The following is a 22769-nucleotide window of genomic DNA, read 5'->3' on the forward strand; positions in this document are numbered from 1 at the left end:
AACGTTAATATAAGTTTAACATGACAGCAAATGTAAACTTATATTAACGTTTTTCTTCATTACCCATTTAAGCCGTCTCCAGCCATTATTAGTCTCAAAGTGGGTTCCTCGTCATCGAATTTCAACTACACATTTGTTCACAGAAGGAAAATTTGATAAATATGAGTAGAAATAGGAGAACAAGCAAGGGAACTGTCTTACTACTATAACTGATGAAACAGGAGATGAAAACTTTCATGAATACTTTGAAAAGCTTACATGCAACAAACCAAATCAACTGAATTAATGTCAATAGATGACCAAAGTCAGAAAGGTAATATATATATATATAAAAATCACAAGATTTTATAGCGATTATGCCTCTTGCTACCATTTCTTGCTATTTCTATCTGTAAGCTAATGTTTTGCTCACTGAATCCAATCACATACAGTTTGTAGGGCTTTGTTTTTCCCAATAAAATATGCAAATCATTCAATGAAATGTAAAATGCTTGATAGTTTGTCAGATTTCCCAGTTTTCCCCTGGTGCCTGGGAATACAAAATGCCTGGTCATGAAAGGTTTAAATGTATCACTATTAAAGTTCAAAGCTGTAATAACATTAATTACTGGGGGAAATTTTTTTTACCCAAACTGCTTCTTTTGTCTTTACTAATTACACATTAATATCTTAGTTACGTACCAATTTCTTTACTAATTGCACATTAATAACTTAGTTATGTACCAATTTCTTTGAATTTTTTTTTAAAGATAGACCAGAGGTCCAGTGGTGAGTCGAGGACTCACTCATTATTGATATAGGCTTACAAAATGGAATCAAAGTTAAAACAATTATAAAGGTTTTCATAAAATTTAAAGCCAATGTGGTAAATAATTTTGTGTAAAAATACTATTTCCTCAAGTTATTTCAAGGCATTGTAAAAGACAGGAACATTATCTACAGTAACAGTACTGGCACAATTACCTGATATAAATAAAAATACATAACTAGAAATGGCACAAACTTCATATATTGATTGTATCTAGTGCTCTTGTAACTAAATTTAAAAATTTTTAAAACTCTTAAAAACAATATCTTCAGATAGCTTTTCAATAAACAGGACTTTCTTGGTTTCCACCAGTTAAAAAACAACAACTAATGTTATGAAGTAGTAACAATAAAATAACATGCATGGTAAAAAGCACTTTACTTTTTAAATGTCATTCATATTAATTTCCTAAAAATCAGATAAATATATAATTTATTACAAAAGTTTCACAATAATTAAGTTTTTAAACTAAATCTTAAAACAGAATTTTTTTTACAATTGAAGAAAACATAATTATGATGTTAAAGCAAAAACAGAAATATAAAAGCTTATAAAAAGCTAACTACCTTTTTCTGATTAAAAGATAACACTACACAACTGCTTAGCTTTGACATTATTACATTACGTAAAAACAATCTTACCTGCAAATAGCTTGTAAGAACGAAGAGATTTTTGACTGTACTTGCTTCTTACTTCTTGAGAGAGCAAATCTATAATATCAATAAAATTAACGAAGTAGGTTTTAATGAAAAGATTGTTTGTATAATTACAATATTATTTACTCTAAACTAATAGTTTAACTAGTTAATAGAACAAGGAATACCTCAAAATAAATATGGCATGAAGTAAATTGTTAGATATAAAAATTGTGTTTACAAATTATTATAAAGAAATATTTTTACTTTACTCATATTTCTATTTTACAAACAGATATTGATTTTGTAAATAAAATTATCCAAATGAAACAAAGACAGCACTGATTAGCTAGATTTACAAATGAGCTCTGGGATCATTTAACCCTTTCTGGCTTTTTTTTCTTTTTACAAGATCACATAAAAAGTGAAGGTTAAAAGAAAATTCTGCCTGATCTTCACCATTCAAATCACTTTCAAAATGAAACTGTGCCTGAAATGTTCATATTTAGAATTATATGTTGATATAAAATGTATTAACATTAGTTTTAAATATATTAATTTAATTCTTTTTAAACCCATAGTGTTTTGCTTGTTCTGCTGGAATTATTTTCATGATATCCTAATAATTATCACCACACCTTATAAAATTTCTGGTCTATTTATAAGAGGTGGATAATAAAGTGGTTTGGATTAGTTTTCAGCCAAAGAGACACAGATGTTATTGGAAGCTGTCACAGCCTCATGGATAAATCGGGATTTTTGGACAGATGCTGGCAGTGCCCGCTTTGGTTTAAGGAGTTAAAAAATACAAAATTCTAACTCTAATTTTCACCCCCACCTCCAACTGCCAAAATATTTAAACTTTTCATCTGTACAGATAACTTGTCACCTATGAAACAAAGCTGCAAATATGTGGTTTCTGTACATATTTGTTGCTTATTTCTAGTTCAAAAGGTTTACAAATAATGAAGTTCTGTAGTTAGCGCTGTAAAAAACTCAAATTTTACTAACTGCACTTTTTGTTTTACAATTTTTAAACTTCTTAACATAAATAAAAATCCTGAATATATTGTTTGAAGTTAGGATATTTTCTTTCATATAATCTATAGGATATAGGGCTCACTTTATTTTCTATGTGAATTGTAAATTTTCTTTACTTCTAAAGGTAGTAAATTAATTTTATTTGTTTCCCCTGTTTCTTTTTTTATTTTGCTCAGGAATTTCTTTGGCAGTTGCCTTTTGCTTTACAAATACTTCTGATAATTATTTGAAAAACTAATGGAGTCTTCTGGTGTACTTAGCAGTGGTTCTTTTTTGAAACAGCTGTACATGATTTATGAAAGGAGTACAGGGGCAACTTAGATAACTCTGATGAAGTAAGAAAAAATGCTATTTATTTAAATTAGTTTTCATGATATATATATAATTTATAGTAGGATGTATTTCAACAAAGCATGCTAGCACATGACATCATTAGTCCTGTAATTATGTCGTCGCTAATAAAGATGTGTGAAACTGGCTTTCTGGTCAACACTTACAAGTATACTGCACAAATGCCCTGTAGATAGCTATATAATGTAGTGGTTTTTATTTCATTATAAACTGTAAATCTAGGTTCAGAAATGTTCAATTGACATGCTTTGCATGTGGTGTAAGAGTTATTTATTTTTATCAATGCAAATGCAAAAATAACAATATTCTGCCACCAGGCTAGAAAAGTTAGAATAGTTTAATCACAAGACTGATCACCAGTTTTTGTAAAGGAGCTTTGGATAAATTGTAAAACTTAAGGAACTGATCATTTATTCTTTTGAATAAGTTCTTGCATAATATAAAACACATAAATCCAACAAAGTTTTTGAATGGACTATTGGATCAATCAGTACTAAATACTAGGCTCCTCATCTAGATTTTTAAGTGAACTTAGTTCTTTTCCTAGTTAATGAAATAACACAAAAATACTCTTTAATATAAATGGTTTTAACCAAACAATGAATTCACTGAAAAAAGTAATAAAAGTAACAGGCTTTGTTTACATACTCCAAGTGAGTGTGAAAAAGTACACGTTAAACGAAATACACTAGGCTCACCTCTTGAAAGTTCTAAGGTAACCGAGTATTCTGTACACTTGACTACTTTCTTGGACCCTCCATTCTTATCGTACACAAACCTTTTAAAATGAAGAACTAAAACCAAGGGTAATTCTTCTATGGTGATCCTCCGTGATGCTTCAACCTAAATGAATAGTAGAAACTGTCTGTTAAAATATGTGTAAAGTGCCAGTTGTCCTGCTTAATCTTCTTTGATATATCCTATCAATACCAGGTTACTTAATTTTAAAGCCCATTTACAACAAAATCCAATTGTTATTCTGTGACAATTTTGAAAAGCTATAACCATTCCAAAAATTTTACTGTCATCTCTAACAATGGTTTCCTGAAAGATATGGACTCAGCAATCTGAAATATTTTTTTTATTGTTAACCTTTTCACATAATTTGCTGTTCCAGTCAGATTATTAAACTATGGAGGTGATATCATGCAAAAAAGCAAAATACATAAAGCATTGCTATAATAACCCAATGTTTGTAGCAGTGTTCAATTCACTGTACTCCTAAAGGTTTATAAGATTATGGATTTATGTTATTACAAACTTACAAAATGTACAGACAACAAACATTACATTTTCTCTCTATTTAATTAATATTTCTAAAATTAATTATTATGAATGTATTATCCAGTAACTGCCTGTAAATAAATTACATGTTGTTTGTTGAGAACAGTATGTTGATGTATAGTAGAACTAATTCTAAGAACTTACAACTGAAGGCAATGAAGAATACATGTCATGATATAAAAGACTGTTTAGTTTAGGTATTATTGATTAATTTATTTTGAGTAAATATTTCATGATTGTTTAGTTTTTTCATAACAAGAAAATTAAAAGCAATTATTTTAAAGTAAACATTATAACAAGTTTAGTTGCATAACTCTGTAAGAATCATACGTTGTTTATATATATATTCAAACATCATATGAAATTTATTGATGTCGAGGATATAGAGGTTTCTAGAAGGTGAGCAGATGATTAAGTGATAAATATATATAAATAGTGTGAGATGAGCAGGAACAGCAGATAGACAGAGCAGATGAGAAAGTAAAGTCACAGGAAGTAGAAGTTAAACGTAAAGTTAACTGCCATAGGAGTGAAAGGTCTAACGGTTAATATGTTAGACTAAAAGCAAGTTTTAAGAGATAAAAAGTATAGTTTATTCCATCAAAGCGAGTTCTAAAGTAATTGAACCAGCCTGAGTGCACCTTGACAAAAGGAATAGACGATATCTGAAGTATGAAGACCAGACGATTACTGTAAGAGCAGTATATGTTTGTAGTCACCTACGCTATAATTGGAAGTGAATTATACAATTGAAATTCTAAGGTAATTGAATAGGCCTAAGTGGACTTTTGACAAGAAGAAGAGAACTATATATATGTGTTCATGACATGCCTATAATCTCTATAGTGGAGTACGTGCTGTTCATTTATCATCAAATTTATCACCAACAAGTCACAGACACCTACTGTAGAAGGATCCTTAGCCATATTATTCAACCTACTTACTAAATACTGCTACTATATATAATATTAAGAAGAATAAGCCCTTTATTTTGACAATATGTAATAAGTCAACCATACTATATCAGCTATATTCAGTGCCAACGAGGCAGGCAGGCTAGGATATCACAAACATAGTATTGGTCAAAATGATATTTATATCAATTTTCATGAGCAAAAACTCTTATAGTGTGATATAGATTAAGTAAGCGAAGTATAAATATTACTAATCTTATTAAATTTTTTTTCTACTCACTTGGTGAATTACACTGACCTTGCGACCCCAAAGTGACCATCGGAGTTTCCATACTGTAACTTTTAACATTATTTGTGTATCTTCACAAAAATTTTCAAGCTTTTACAAGTCTTTTATATATATATACAAGAAATCAGAATTTTTAGTTAAGCATTTTTACTAAAAATTTCTGCGAGTGTTGACTTTTCCAACGATTAAAAACACTTTCTTCATCTGAAAATTTTCAAATTTCATTTCTATAATCTCAAAAACCTCCTAAATAAATATCAGTTTTTTTTCCAGAAAAACTTTATATTCTATCTGTTGTTTTCTCTACCCTAACTTTACAAAAGGTCTGTTAATTTGGCCTCACTTGTACCCATCATATAATTTTAAAGGTTTAAAAATGCAAAATAAAGTGAGTAGAACTGTTCTATCCTCTTTAGTATTGACCACGAAGTTCCAAAGTACTTTCCCCGAGAGTTTCTACTTTTAACCTTTTAACATCTATTTCCTATGTTTATTTTACTGTTAGTAGCTGAAGTTTAAGCCTGCCGATTATATAGTAATAGATCACTTGCCATTACTGTTTGTGACACCATACTAACAGTGTTAAAAGGAAATAAGCTCATGCAGCCTAATTACCAGGACTTTCCCGCCAAGTTTATCATAATCTCAGCTCCAAGGTCGCAATGGGAGAGGATTTATCAGCATGTTTATAATACAGTGGTTGCAATAATAATTGTCTAAAGTTATAAAGGTGTGACAAAATGTATATAATATGGCTCTGTACAAAGCCCAGGCCAATCTAATAAACTTGGTAGGTATTTGGATGTTATCCACCTCAGGTGGTTGGAATTTAGCAGTATAGGTTTACAAAGTGTGTAAGTACTTATGAACATGTATATATATATTATTATTATTTACTCATAAATGCTTAATTTTTAGATATTTTCTTAAAACATAACACAATAATGTTACAAAATTTATTTATACTCATGCATCATACTTGCTAAGCCTTGTTTATTCTCTCACATAGAGGGGGAAAACAAACTACTTTTTTATAGATTACAAAGATGCATTTTAGAAAACCCAAAAATTATCAAACTACAATACAGGTACACATAAAACCACTGGAATTTATCTATCTTTCTAACTAAGCTGTATGGGAGTTAAGAAAAATCTCATTTCTATTCAAAGCAATGACTTACTTGACAGATTTCAAGATTTCCAGTCAACTAGAAGTTACCCATTCAAGCCAATTACAAATGTTTGTCAGATATAAATAGTTTGAAATGTGCTCTTTCTATTGGTTATACACATCTACTTAAGAGAAGTAGGCACAAGAAGCTTCAAAAGAATGGAGTAGTGGGCAGGGCTACACTCGTAGGTTTGCAAAATATATCAATATCTCAGCAAATTAAAAAGGGAGGTTTTAATTTCTATTATAGCTTGTAAGTGTGAAGTTTGAGTCTTTAATTCTTTAACCATTATAGATATTGTACTGTAGACATAATAAAAACTGAACTCTAAGAACACATGCCATATGACACAGGATGAATACTTGGCATTTTTTAAAACTATTTTCTTTAAAATTAAGAATTTAAAACATATATAATATTAAACTTTCAATTATAAACTATGTTGTGATGGCTATTTCATTGACATACAATGATAATAAAGTTGTTTAATTAAGGTTTGAAAATAACTTGAATATCATAATGTATGCCCTTTGACCTGTACATTGAGAGAGAAAGAGTGTTGTCATTTATGAAGAGAATTAAGGTGAAAATGAATAGTGCAGTATTGATTATTTATTTTTAACACCAATTATTTCTTCTTCTTATTATTAATTGAACTAACTATCATTTAGAAGAACTGCCAAACCAGCAATCTAGTCTTATTGTCAGAGCTAAAATTACATCTTAAATTTAATAACTCTGGCTATTTCACAGGAAGTATACACTGCAAAATAACACAATTATCAAATACATCATAACATACATGCATTATATATTTAAATTGTATTTAATTAATGCTTCCAAGTTGAGACATGACAAAACATAATTTGGAACTTTTTTTTTTTTATAAAACCAACAATTTTTTTCTAAGCACTTGAACAAAGTACATAAACTTATTAAGATATTATGGTACAGCTAAAGTTACTTTATCATTATAAAATCTTTGCACTTTCATTTTGCTTTGCCAATCCCTATGGAATGTCTTCTATAAAATTAACAAATCTTTTTTTTTAGGCTCATCTTACAATATGTGACCTAGCTTACAGACAGCTTTTTACAACCACACACACATGAACTTCTCACCTCTTGCTTAGTTTTAGCAGATGTGTAACCTTGAACAAGCTCCTTGCTTGTAAGATGATTTAAAGCAGATAGCACTGAAACAACCCTTTCTGACTGAAAAAAATTTAAAGAGTGTCAATACCACTTAAAATACTATCATTTTCATAGCTAAAACAAAAGGAATAGTTTAGTAATATTCAAAAGGATGTACCATAATATTTATACATTGTATAAAATAAATTCTCTACTAGATTTTATATTTAGAATATGTAAGAATCAAAATTGATTAAATCTTAAATAATATTTAATTATTAGACTTCTATCATACCAATACTATATGAAAAATCAGTTAGTAATATCTGAAAAATAGGAAAACAGTACATACCTGAATATCAAGTTGTAGCGTAAAAAATGGTTGTAGAAAAGCAGAAGATTCATTTCCTGTTGTCAGAACTGATCGTATCTGGCCACCAAAAATGTCAGAAATTGGGGACCGAGAAAATTTTGCCTATATATATATATATATATGGAAGAAAAAAAATTTACAACTGATTCAGCTAGGAATAAATAAAAATCTCAAATTGTTATACATATGAAACTAACCTTCATTTCAGTAATAGAGCTTCCTTGTTAATCACTGCTTTCAGGTAGGTGTATCATTAAAAATTCAGTTACTTTAATAGTTTTCTTACCTATTGTGCAGTCCAATTCAGTACTGAATCTGCTTCTTACTTCATATAATTTGCATATTTGAATTAAGCTAATTAGAAAACCCAACCACATGTTAAGTCTGTCTCATATAACTTACTGTCACCCATTGATGTAGAGAGAAGGAAACTAGTCATATTAATTTATAATTGTGATTACTTTTCCAGCTACTCAGAGTAGGCATGGATTTTGGGTGTGTGAAGCCCCTAGGCAACTGTGGTTGTGAGGCCCAGGTTTTGTGATCACTGATCACATATCATTACAATTTTAAGAAAGAAAACTGGCTATCAAATTCCTAAAAATTTATTCACAAACATACCTTTTAATTCTTTCAGCATGGGTTCGGTCCCTGGGACCGACCTCATAACCATTTTGTGCTTGTTATAGTTTTAATGCTGTAACTTTCAAATTAGTAAGCGCATGTTCACGAAATTTGGCAGATTATTAGTAAACATTACAAGGCATTTATATGCAAAATATCAGATTTTCTTTTTGTTATCGAGTCTTAAGGTTTGTTAAGCAAGGTTTTTCTCATGCCTTTTTCTTTTAGCATGTTGCCTATCCAACATTCAAAGTAACTTTCATTTTAAGATTAAAAATACTTTTATGCATCAGAAAATTTTCAAATTTCACGTGTGAAATCTTTATAGCATCCAGCTAGTTATCAAATGTTTCTTAAGAAGAAACTGTATTTTATCTGTTATTTTCACTAACGAATCTCTGTACGGGTTTGGTCGATTTGACCAGTCTCGTAACCACCATAAAAAATTAGGAAATATATATAAATTATGCCTTTTTCATTCTAGAATGACTACAAGTTATAACACAAAAACACACGTTTAGACTAAATAGCTTAAATCTCATAACATTATACATTTATATACATTTGTTATATTGACCTTTCAGCCTTGCATGGCTGACATTAACAATACAGAAGTTACAATGACGCAACTCATGTTACCGTATCCAATAATATAAATCTGAACTTTAGTCGTTACAAAGTGAATTATTTTGGCTGTGTTTCAGGGAACTAGTATTTTGTAAAATACAGTCACATTTCAATTATTATACATAATATATATATATACTACTTACAAATAAGTTCTAAATTTTATTTTTCTTAAAGCATAGAACAGTAAATAAAGTAAAGCAAACAATTATCTATTCTAGTCACGACCTTTGTACTCATTTGCTGCTTGTCATAGGTAGCTGAGCCTTATAAAATTTCACATGTGGAGGACGTGAAATAATTTTTTTAGGTTTCATGTATACATTTGAAATAACCAAAAAAATCATAAATTACTATATCTATACCATAGAATTCCACTATAATATATCAAGCTTAATAAGTAAGCTGTATTTGGGTCTACAAAATATTGAAATTTTGAGCAGACTAAAGACCCACCTTACCAGCTTGAAGATTTGTATTGAAAGAACGAGGTGATGTCATAATACTTGAAAATGACTGGGAAAGTCACTTGGGGGACATTCTGGGGTTTTGATTGGTTATCACATGTCACAGACAGAACTAAGTGACTCACTAAGTATAAGTGAGTGTTTCTAAAAATGGAAAAAGCCGAGCAGGGCCACTGTGTTTGATTCAGTACATGAGCGATATCTCAGCAAATAGTAAAGATAGGGGGTTCTTATTTTATATTCTAGCTTGTTAATATTGGTAATTTGAGTTCCTAATTCATACAAAACTATAAACTTTGTATTTTGACATCACAAACTTCTAATTTGAACCAGTGCTGCATTCAACGTACAATGTGACACACAAAAAATCGATGTTTAGGTGTGTTTTTTAATATTTATTTTTAAATTAAGAAATTAAATAATGTATAATACTAAAATTTGAATTGTATTCTACAGTTTGATATCAAAGTTATTGGCATAAATTCCTAAAATAGCAGTTCAATAAAATCAACAAATGTGATGACATGGCCTTTGACCCATGTGGAAAGGGTTAAATAAAAACTTTTTTAAAACACAAACATGTATTATTTATATTTGTGTAGGGAAATACATTATGCTAGAAGAATTGTATATATGACAACTATATGTAAACATAATTAAAAAATTTAATACATACGTGTTTTGACAGAGCATTGGTCTGTCTTCTTCAGATATGATACACATCGAAACAAAGAGGTTTGTATACAAAACAAAAAATAATCTCCAGGGACTATGGGTAAAAGGACGTAACAATGAGATGTTATCATGCAACGACAAAATATTGTGTCAGAGTTATTACTTAAATGAAGGTCAGAGGGAGTGGGGAGTCCTGTGAATACATTTTGCCATATATTGTTAATGTTAGTAGGGCCATTGTCTCAGTTTAAAAATAAAACACCTGTTTTCATCATTTCAATGCTTTCAAGACTATTTTGTTCTATTTTATGTTTTGGTTGGTATAAGAGGGACATTTTTTCCAAAATAATTCTACGACCGATTTCAAATTGATGACGTGTTAAGGCATCTTTTTCGAAATCCGTTCTACACATATGACTTTTTGTCTATTTCAAGAGGTCGGGGAGTGTGTCCAATATATTTCTTAGCACATTTACATTCTATTTTATATATGCCTTGTTTTTGTTCGTTCTTTAGAGCTTGTTTTAAGGTGGGTAATAAAGCACTTATCTTATGTGAGGGGTTATATACAATTTTTATTTCAGGTTTTCAGTTATTAAATAAATTAGTTATTCCAATAGCCATTTCAGAAACAAAAGAAAACATTTTTGTTTTGTATATAAACCTCTTTCTTTGAATGTGTATGCTCTGTCGAAACATGTAGTATTTCATTATGATTACAAATCGTTGTGTCATGTGTATATATATATATATATATATATACACACACACACACATTCACTACACATCAAACACAAACACTTAAATAAAACTTAATGAAAAACGAGTGCATCACTAATTCTAGTGGGTGAGCTTTTTAGGCCAATATTGATTGTATCTCAAAGTCTTCAAATAGAACAGCAGCATTTGGTTCACTGAAGCTCATGACCTTGACCATGCACATTCAAAAAGCTTACCATTGCCTAGAGGGCAAATGAAGGTCGAGATAGCTATGAGGGAACATAGGTAGTATCATTTTGGAATTGGTATGTTATGATTTAGCTTTAAGACAAACTCACTTATTTCAGTGGTTTGAAATTAATAATTTACTTACTCAAAAAGCATATGCATAAAAATGTTAACTTCTAATTTATTTTGCTCAGTGTAATAAAAATAAACTAAAAAAGATGAGTATGATAACTATTTGTTAGTATATTCACTTCTAGCCACTTCAGTGATACTTTGATTAACCTGGTCAACTTAAAAGTTGAAAAAAACTGCTTTTATAAAACACAGTCTGATAGGTTTTTCTACTTCATAGTTTTTAATATAACTAACCCTAAATTATATTCACATAGGCTAAATTTTGGGTTTTTACTTACAGATCTGGTCAAAATACTTTTTTTTTTTGGTCCCATCACCTGCCATCCTTCATCTTTATCTTCTTCCAAATGGCCATTAGTTGGCATTTCTTCATTACCAGCTTGAAAACAAATAATAGTTTACTTATTTTAGTTGTATAAATATCTAAAATGGATTATCACACATGGTACAATTGAAAAAGTAAAGAGAATTAGAATGCTCTTGAAGCCAGTGTGAGAAGAATATTTTAGTAATACTCACTGTTTTTCACTTCATCTTTTCTTATAATTTGTAGAACTGCTAGCATTTCCTCATGCAAACCATTTAAAATACAACTTAAAAACTCCTCAGCATCTTCCTGATGACCCTATAAATAAGTTAAATTAAACAAATACCATGAGAAGAGTGCAAAAACCAAAGCACTTGATCACAAGAAATCAAATAAAACTAACATATTATTTTGATGAAATCTCATTCAGCACCATAGTTTTAAGTCAGAAGTATGAAATTATCCAGAGATTTCACACTGAATAAATAATAAAAAGAATAAGTGGTGTTCCATCAAATTGTGTCATAGTTTAATCTGATAAATGCAATAATAGTACACATAAATACCAATATACTATTTTGTTGTAACAAAAAAGAACCACAACAAAGAAGAATTTTACACAAAAGTCAAAAATACTTAATTGACAAGTGCTTTAAACCAATAAACAAAACATAAATTATACCAAATGTTAGTTTTACACAACTGGAACTCTAACACTTCAAAGACATTTAAAGGTTTTTAGAGTCAACTTTTGTCACTTTTTTGTCAAGTAATTTTTATGATTGTTTTAGTAGTGTGACAAAGACATGTTAGTGTCAATATGGGTGTAGAAAACATAAGCTACACAATATACAGATTTCAGTTATTCCAGAAAAGAAACAAACCCTAGTCACAAGGTCTAGGGACCTTTAAAAACATTTCGGTGGAGGTTGTTTTCTAACCAAATTCTCATAAAGCAGAGTAAAGGTTAGTGTCTGTTACGTAAGTAATATAGACATGCATGTGTGCTGAATGTGTGTAATATGTAATAGTTTAAGAAAATTTAAACATAATATACTTTAATAACCGATGACATTAAAAATGGATCAAAGAAATAAAGAAAAATCTAATGATTCAAAGACACTTCTCACAACAAATGAATGTTAGATTTTATACACACCATAACATAAAAAGGTATGTTTGACAATACTATCTACATTTTTACAATCTTTAATCTTTTCTTTGTCTCTCTCTCTCTCTCGTATATACATATATATATATATAAGCATATATCACACAATTTATATTTTATTTAAAAAACTGTTTCTAAAGCCTAGAATACTAATACAACTTATCAATAAACTGCAATGTCTTTTATTCAAAACGTTTACTTAAGGGTAAACATGTGAAACATACCTTCACACATTCTGATCTTATCACATTCAACATTTTATATATGTTTACTGGCTCAAAAGAAAGTCCAATAACAAGATCTTCTTTTCTTTTATTCCTGTTACCTTGAGGGATGATTGGAAATTCTTGTACGAACTCCATTCTAAATATCATAGTCAATATTTAAGACTGTGCCTCGCATATTTTGGTATGTTAGTATATATTTAAAAGTTTTTACAAAATAAAACAGCAAGTTATACTTTATTAAACATCTTTAAAATGCTAAAACAGTAACAAGCAAAAAATTATATGCATTAAATGATTATAGAATAACATTTTGTGAAAAAAAACCCAACTATTTTCATGAGATAAAATTCTTACAGATTCCTACTTCACTTTTAAATTGTTAGTTTTAAGACAGAAAATGATCATCTGAAGATTTAAATACATATCACAGCTTACATTGCAAAATATATATAACTGGTTTCCTAATGTTTCTTCTGTTGTCAAATTCAGTTTGTTTTAAATTAAGAATGTTTTCACTCTTTTTTTTTATCTTTATCTTTGTAGTATTCTGTAATGAACTAATTTTACAATTTACAAATATTTGGGTCATATTTATTTTCTAAAGAAACATCCAAGAAATGAACACTGTTGATGATCTAACCAGAATTTTTTTCCAAAATTGTTAGCACACCAGAGAGAATTTTTCTTCTTCAATACAGGATGGAAAATAAAAAGATCATTTGAAGTGTTTCACTGAACACAATGGTAAGTGAGAATGCATGTTAGGCTCATTTGTACATTAGGATCAAGTTTTATGACACACACACAGATGGCATAGTGTCAGACCCACATGTCCCATTGGGAGGCATTTCTAATCATGACAGTAGTAGTTATCAATGATGAATTACTAAGACTTTAACCTGTAAAACTGGTTGAATCTCTAATGGAAATTGGATGGGAAAATGATAAGTTTTAACTACATTTATGACTTAATGTAGAGAGAACAATATGCTGTTAAAAGCTTTGTATGATACAAAGAACTTAATTTAGTAAACTGGCAAAAACCTATAAAGAGCAAGTTTCCTGCGAGTGATCTTTCCATTTTAGTAACTTTTCTGATTATTTTACTATAAATCTTGTATTAAAGCTCTGCACAGCCACTGCTTCACATTGAAGCTTCAGAGAAGAGTGGTCATCAAATATAAAAGTTTATCAACTATTAATGGCATCTAAGTTTACAGTTTTGCCTTTTATCAATACCTGAATAAAAACGCATTTCTTAAATTATAGGATTACAAGACTGAACTTTAGAGGTCCAACCACTGTGAAGGATCTATGTACACATTTTTTGATACCTATTTTAAAGATCTTTCTTTAAAATCAAAACAAAAAGTATATTAATGTTGTTTTATATTAACATAATACAGGATCAATATATTGATGTATATACTTTACACTAGCAAATACTTTTAAGACACTTTTTCTTAAGTAGCTTTTGGAAAAATCTATTAACAGTAAATAATTTTACTAATTAGCAGTTATAATTTTAAAACTTTTAAGACTGACCATTTTAGTTGTATTCAAACTGGAGCAAGAATAACATTTAAATCTCACAATTAAATAAGCCTCTCAAAGTATTGGACAAAAAAGTGAAAAAGAAAAATTAAGTTAGGCTAGGTCAGGTTTACATGATTTTTATCAAATTCCTTTTCAATGCTTCACCAGCTTTCGACATTTAAACTGTCTATATTAAAGAAATTTCTAACATTCATTGAAATAAGTTTTCTTTTTAAAACTCCTGCCTGATATTTTTATGATATCACTATAATTTACATACACACAAATGAACCTGTAAATATTTTAGATTAAAAAAAGGGGAATAACATTAAAACAAAAACAGCAATTAAATTTAAGGTTTATCTAAGAATTTCAAATAGCTGTTTTATTTTACTTACAGGCTATCCAAGATTGGGGTTGATGACTTCTCACGGTTCTGTCCTGATACGCTAGTTAACTGTTTTAGAAGATTATACAAAGGAGGACATACCAATAAGGCTTGCAATGTCTGAATGATGCAATGTTAAAAAAAAAGTACATATACATATGTAATACATGATTAGTAAATATTTTTACCTCTTTTAATTACAACTAGTATTAAATAATTAACAATAAATTAGTAATTAGACTTAGGTGATCATAAATGCTACAAAACATGACAATAATAAATATTTTATCACTAAACTTTACCAGAAGTACATAGTTCACAATACTGATTCCTGACAGTTTTAAAAAATGACCAACATAGACAGCTTAACCCTATTTTCATGGGCTCAGTCATATTGATTAACCCTGGATTTGTGAAGCTATACATACTGACTTTTACTATAGCTCTGAATTTACTAAGTATGTCTTCAAGAAATTTGACAATCTTTTAGTAAATCTTATACGTCTGTTGTGTACAAACATTTACTTTTTGATAAAGTATTTTTACTAAAGATTTGTCTAGAACTTCCAAAGCCATTATCAAGTCAGCCAGAGCAAAAGGTGAATTGCATGCCAAGAATATAAATAATTCATCTTACAGTTTCATATTTCATTTGCATAACCTCTACATCCGACTAAATGAATTACAATTTTTTTGAAATATTTAATACTTTATCTCTTATTTTCTCTATCTTAACATTAACAACATACTGGATTCTTGAGTCTGTAGAGAAATCATCAAAATACAGTTCAAAATATGAAATAAAATGAATATAATTCTTGTTTCTAAACTGACTTGAATATTGTTAAAAAAAATTCTAATTACTTCTTTTAACAGTTTGAATGCAAATGTTAACATTTCCACATCTATCTTCTTTTATGGTTTTTATTTTAGTACCTTGTACCCACTAGAGCAGTAATCTTCACATCCACAAAGCAATAAATCACAGCAGGAGCAATTAATTGTTCCCAATGCTGGTAATATACACAGCACATGGAATAGAACAGGCAAGTGTTGATTAGCTTGAGGGTGGGGAATTTTAAACATTTTGTTTTACTTAAGTTTTTTTAGGTTAAGTTGAGAAGTATATAATTTTCCACTTTAATTACTTTTGTTAAAACAATATGTAACAATTACTAAAGATTTGTATCACTCATTGCATACCTGAGCTCGTTTACACTTGAGTAAATATTAAAGCTGTTTTTCCCTAAGCCTTATTGAGTCTTAGCTTTATAGCTTTCTAAATAAGCTATAAATAGGTTTAAAATAATTCTATATCATTTGTACAAAAGATAATTTTCTCTTTCTAATGGTTATAAACATTTTCATCGGCCATGTAAAATTGATTAACAAACAATCTCGAAATTCAGGAGGGACTTATCCAATGGGTTTGACAATTTTATTGACATCTCATCCAATCATGAAGTTAAAAAGTATGAATTTTATATTCTTGACTGTAATTATGTATGGATTGAGATTCTAATTATTTGGAAACTGAAGCTGCCTACTCTTGATGTTAGAAGTTTCTGATGTAAAGAAACTGGAACTCACAATGTGCCACATGATACAGAAAAATTAAGACTAATTTTTAAAATTTCTTTTTGAATTAAGAAGTTAAAATTTATACACTATAAAAACTTGAATTATAAGCTACGTTTTTCCTTGCCAAGTTTACTGACATATATTAATAATATTTGTTTAATCAAACATTCAGTGTTATCACTGTGAAAGGCTGTTAGCATACATAAAAGCAAACACCTGGATGCAAAGGGTTAAAGTATATCTATTTTAAACGATAAAGATGTAATGCTGTTTTTAACCACAATCAGTAAAGTATCATCCATTTCAAACTATCCTTGATAACAAACAAACAAAAGAGAATTGAATTATACAACAGTTTCAAACATTAAAGCATATTTTAAACATGATTACAAGTTAACGAAAATCAGATTCAAATGAGCATAAAAATGGAAGAAATACAGAGTTCAATATTCTTTCAAAGGTCCATGTTTACTAAATTAAAAGATCTAAAAATTTTACAAGATAGAAATTGAAATACTCTTTCATTTCCTGCATTACTACTTCAGGTTTAAAAGTACAATGTTATTGAATGTGTATTCTTTCTTTTTATGTATATAATCTGATATTACAAGAGTTGTACATTAGTGTTAGACAGAAATATTTACCCATTTTGTATTTAGTACTGATTTTTATTGTTCTTGTACATAGTACTATATTAACATTTATTACTTCAAAACATTAAGGATACAGCATTAACATAGCACCAATTACTTCGATTAGTAAGTCCACGAGGCTGTAGAAATGCAATGCTATGGTTTAGATGTGTACTTTCAAAAATCTCTGCAAAATAAATGAAAACAAGGAATGTCAGAAGGAAATATAAATAACTTGAAATTCAAAGCCTTAAATAACTAAAACCAAAGCTAACAAATTCACACATGTATAAAAGCATAATACTTTAAAACAGTGAATTCATGAATCACTTTTTAATTATATGCAGAACTTGCAAGATAAAATTGAGGAGTACCAGCCCAAAATTATTCCGAGAAAAAAATTCTTATAAACAAGAATGCATTTTTTTTTAAAAGTTGATGAAATTAAATCAATGTCAACCTAATATATATATATCAATGTTTGGTATGTGAACATCTCTTTCACATTACCATATGCTATATAACCCGTAAGAAGGCTACTTCTGATGTCTACTTACATGCTATCATATACTTTTGCCTCAATCACAGTCAATCTAACCTTGAAGTTTAATTTAACTATACATACCAGCAGGACAAATTCAAATATTATTTCCATTAAATATACACAGATACTTCACAAGTAGACTACTACGTGTACTTTACCCTATTCTGGCAGTCAAAAACCAGGCTGACCTTAATGTTTATGTGAATGTAACTATTGGCAGTAAGTTGAAGTTCATGTAAGAAAGTTAGATGAAGCATGGTGGCTCTACTTCTGTATTCATGCATTTACTACACTTGATCATACAAAAAAAACAACTCTTTAATCATCAGAAACATTATAGAAAGAAAAGGGTAGCTGCAACTAAAAACCAGGTTTGCTTACAAAGAGTTTAACAGAAAAGCATCATAAACAATTAAGAAATTTAAATTGAATGGTATGACAGGAGGCTTAGAAGATCAAGTAAGTTGATGAAACAGGAAATCAGGACATCAAAAAGGATGTATGAGAAAAGGTTGGCTGAAAATTTAAAAGTAAGGATTTCTTTAAATACATTAAAGGTAAAGAAAATGTTAGGATGGGGGTAAGACCCTTAAGAGATGATAAATAAAGGAAGGCTCATATCTGATGTTTATGAGATGGCTGGGTTATTAAATTTAGCCTTTACTTTGGCTTTTACTAACAAAGATTTAAGCAGTATTCCACATCTTGAAAAGATGATAGATTAAAATGAGATTGAACAATATGACTGCATTAATTCTGAGCTGGTTAAGATACAATTGGAAAATTTAAAGAACGATAAGGTTCCTGAGACAGATATTTCCTCGAGGGTTTTGAAGGAGGTTAAAAATTGGATATTGAGCCACTTGCTACTACTAAAAATCTGACCTCTTAAGAAGACTTTAACTTCATACTCACCTACAAATTGAATCACGAAAAAAAGTAATTAATCCCAAAGCATACTTACTAGCTAACTTGTAGGCTAAAACATCATCTTCAGCGTTCACAATTTTAGAATTCTCCATAGTTTCTGGATCTTTTTTTTCATGTTTTATTGGTGTTGTCTTGGGAGAAACAGAAGGAAGTCTTTCTTTTTCAATTTCCAGTACAGTAGCAGGACAAACACTCTGGTTCTTAAATAAATCTGCACCTGACCGTCTTTGCCACACATTATCAGATGTCACTTTAGTTACACCTGATGGGGCAGCAGATATAGCATCATATAATTCTCCGAGTTCATTTTCTATGCCAACTGAAGTTTTAGGGTGTGTATCTGTAACTAAAAAGTCTGATGTTGTAAAACTAACATCAGGTTTTTTCCCTGTAAGAAATGGTGAGTTTTCTGAATCAGCTAAAGACACATTATTTGCCAGAGTTTGTTCTAACACAACTGTGCATCTATCACTATCTTTTATAGCACTTGAATTAACAGTTTCATCAGCTGGTAACAATTTATCAAACTCATGTCCATTACAGGATAATAGCCCTTGATCAGTTTTTACACAATTATTACAATTGCTTTCTTTCCTTGTAAACGTTTTTATTGTAGGTATGTTTTGACTGTTCTGGTTTTCTGGTTGCACAATATGAAGGGTATTAATGTGGGATTTAAACATATTAGAATCCTTGCTTAGTTGGTCCTGCTGATTAAACAAATCAATCTCCACACTTCTTGTATTACTGGAACTACAGGTGGGAGTAACGTGTAACTCTTGAATTCCACCATCAATGCATGGGACGACTGAAGTGATTCTTGCACCACTATCATTACTGTTGGTCTCTCCTTTTCCTCGGTTGAAATAACCACTAACAACTTGAGATGACTGAGTATGGATAAATCTAGGATATGCAGGTGGTATAAATGGAACTGGATATAATATTGGTGGGGAAGGCCTTTGGTGCTGATAATGAACAGGGCTCATACCAGGTGGATAACCGGATGCAGTCTCTGTCATACAAATGGTGTCTGTGGAGCTAGGAAAACTGGAAGCAGATACAGTAAAAGGCACTGGAACCAAACTTGAGCATCCTGTAGGCAGAGAATCTTCAAAAACAGATCCTTGGGGATTTGACTGCTGTTCTTTTGACTTGTTAACTGAGCTATAATAGTCAACCGATTCCTTATGCTGGTTACTCTGCTTTTCACCAGCAATGTGCTCATTTATTGGTGGGTTTAAAGTTTTGTTGGGTTTAGCTGGCTGAGCAGAGTTGCAATCCCTGCTGGTAGTATGAGTGGGAAAAGCAGGGGGTAGAGTGGTACGTTGAACAAGAGAAACTTCTTGCTGATCAAAACTGCTTGTAAACACTGGCGAGTTTAACTGTTGAAAGTGAGAAGGAAGCAATGTATAAGAACAAGGTATGAAAGGGAAAGCTTGGGAGGCAACCAGATGAGGAACACTTGTAGGCCCACTTGGAGATATAAAGGGTGGAGGTACCACTGGATGATTAGCTGGAGAACCAGTTTGATGATGAAATCTAGGAGCCTCACATGGGTTCAGTCTTGGAGAATGATTAGAGTTTTCTATTGCATTTTGAGTCTGTTCACTTATGATGTTATCTAAATTAGGAAAGCAATAGTAACACTTATTTCTTGCAATAGTATTGTAAACTGATACAATTTACAAAAACCTAAATCTATTTGACATGAATAAATGGTGCTAAATTATACTTCCTACTTTTTAATTTAAAAAGTTTTATTAATCTGTTTAAAAGCAATACACTTTGTGGATGATAATTATTTCCTGATATAACAAAATCACAAGAAAATGATATGAACCACATTTTCTCGTTCAGGATTAACAACATAAATCTGTCTACTCTTATAAATATAATGTACATAAATATAATACTATTTCATTTAAAATGATAAAAACCCTATAACCCTGAGCACTTTCAAAAGTGCTAACCTAACCTTTCTTCTTCAGGGGTAAACTACCAAAGAAGAAGGGTCCATCTTTCAAAAGTGCTTAGGTTATAGGGTTTTTGTCATTTCATATTAAGACTTCTTAAAACTGGTGTTTTTCTGACATCACGAATACTCTTCCATTTGTACAATTTTGCAAACAATATAACCTGGCTTGTGCTTGTACACCTATAAACAGATACAGATTATCAATTTCCAAATGACAACTCTTAATGGATTATGCTTATCATAGAATAAAACATTTTATACCTAGTTTTCAAGGCAACCAGTGAAGACTATGGGATTTTACTTTTTTTCTTCTCTCTCTCTCTTCTATCTTGACATCATTTCAGTGTCAATTGGCTATATAAGTGAACTTAGAGACTTTCATAGAAAGATTTTGAAATATTTTATTGAAATTAAAAAAAAAACATGCGTTGATCATCAGTTAAATTATTTTAAAGATGTATTTGGTTATTGACATTTTTACATGGTTTTTTAGTTATAGTACAACCTTAAGGCACAGGGAGTCAAAAAAGACCTATCTAAAGTATTTAATTTCAAATTATGTGCTTTTATTTGTATTTCATACAATTATATTTTCCAAAACTTAACATTGCATGCATTTTTTTTTCATTTAAGCAATTACTAGTGTAAAATTTGTAATTATCCTAATTTTAGAAAAAAATGTTATTATTAATATTTAACTAAATTGTACTTGATTGTACAGAAAAATGTCTATACAAGTACAAATGTTAATAATTTATAAAGAACTACTAAGATACTTGCTGAATCTTAACAAGTATATTTCAATTGTATAGTCACAGTATTTGAGATATTTATCTTTTTATCATAATTTCACCATTAATACCATCAAGTCATTACACCCCAAAAAGGGGGAGTGTTGAAGTGTTAAATTTTCCAGAGATATATATATATACATAGCTAAAAGAGTGCCATGGTTCCATACAACAAAAAGAAACTGTGAGAACACTGAAAATTTGACACAAGTCCAAAGAGTCACAAAATTTTCGTGCCTTCTTTGAGCTTATACAAAAATCTACTCTGAAATGGAGGAGTTCATTTATATCTACTTTGTCCAAACAGGTAAACGGTTTTACTTTCAAAAGCTATATTAAGTATATTATCACATTCATAACTTTTGGGCTGTGTTAAACCTTTAAAACATGGTTGAAATTTCAAATAAGCATCCAATAGCAACAAGGGTTTACATAAAATATACCTTCAGCTTTCCCTAACCGACATTGTAAAACTGGATAAAAAAAAATATATATATATATATATATAAAAATTAAAATTTAAGGAAAAATAGTCAGCGAAGTTTACAGATATTTAAGATAAAATTTTCAACTTTTAACAGCATACTTTAACTTGGTTACTTCTGATCAGTAGAATTAAAAAGCTATTCATCTTTTGGAATAGAAGGAAGGAACAAGTATTAACTTTCTCAATAATTCATCATAGACCTTCTGCAATAGTATTAAGTTTGTTACAAAGTTTTTACTATCTAGAATGTAAAAACTAAGCTCAGCATTTAAAATTTACACTGTTAAATTAGCAAACTGTTAGTTTAAAGTTTTTAATTGTTATTATTTTTCTTGTTGAAGCCAAAATGACTAGACTAGTATCTAACAGTGATCAATTTATAAGCTGTACAATCGTATACATACATCATCACATTCTAAATTTGGCTGATGCTGTATCATGATTCTTTCTTTAAAAAATTGGGCAGTAAAATTCGTATTAACTGAGTTTCACTGGTTTTCTATCAACAAAACAATTTCTTGACTAAACTGAGACTGAACTATGATGACCACTAATCAGTATGGCAGCCCTTGTGACTTCTTGTCATGCAGAAAGTAGTTCATCAAATGCAGTTTAGGCTACAATCAAATTTGCTAAAACTCTTTTTGTTAGTCTGAATTTGCCAATAATTAATATCCAATTTTGTAATTTAAACTTTAAGCATTGTCTTAGTTTCTCAGT

General features: G+C 29.8%; 1 protein-coding gene across 2 annotated transcripts in view; it reads right to left on the reverse strand.

Moving 5' to 3' along the window:
• LOC106478721 (ubiquitin carboxyl-terminal hydrolase 10-like) overlaps positions 1-22769 on the reverse strand; it is a 32770-nt gene that overhangs the window by 4464 nt on the left and 5537 nt on the right. Inside the window, exons 4-13 of one of the 2 annotated variants that reach the window (XM_013939282.2) lie at positions 18828-20417; positions 17415-17506; positions 15117-15226; positions 13180-13318; positions 11997-12102; positions 11756-11856; positions 7981-8103; positions 7617-7709; positions 3534-3678; positions 1450-1518 (exon numbers count right to left, since the gene is read on the reverse strand). In XM_013939282.2, the coding sequence (XP_013794736.1) occupies positions 1450-1518; positions 3534-3678; positions 7617-7709; positions 7981-8103; positions 11756-11856; positions 11997-12102; positions 13180-13318; positions 15117-15226; positions 17415-17506; positions 18828-20417 (2568 nt within the window). Of the gene's footprint in view, positions 1-1449; positions 1519-3533; positions 3679-7616; positions 7710-7980; positions 8104-11755; positions 11857-11996; positions 12103-13179; positions 13319-15116; positions 15227-17414; positions 17507-18827; positions 20418-22769 lie in introns of those variants that run through there. The other variant, XR_002609965.1, reaches the window with a different exon arrangement.

The sequence above is a fragment of the Limulus polyphemus genome, unplaced genomic scaffold, assembly GCF_000517525.1.
Source record: "Limulus polyphemus unplaced genomic scaffold, Limulus_polyphemus-2.1.2 Scaffold244, whole genome shotgun sequence".
NCBI lineage: Eukaryota > Metazoa > Arthropoda > Merostomata > Xiphosura > Limulidae > Limulus > Limulus polyphemus.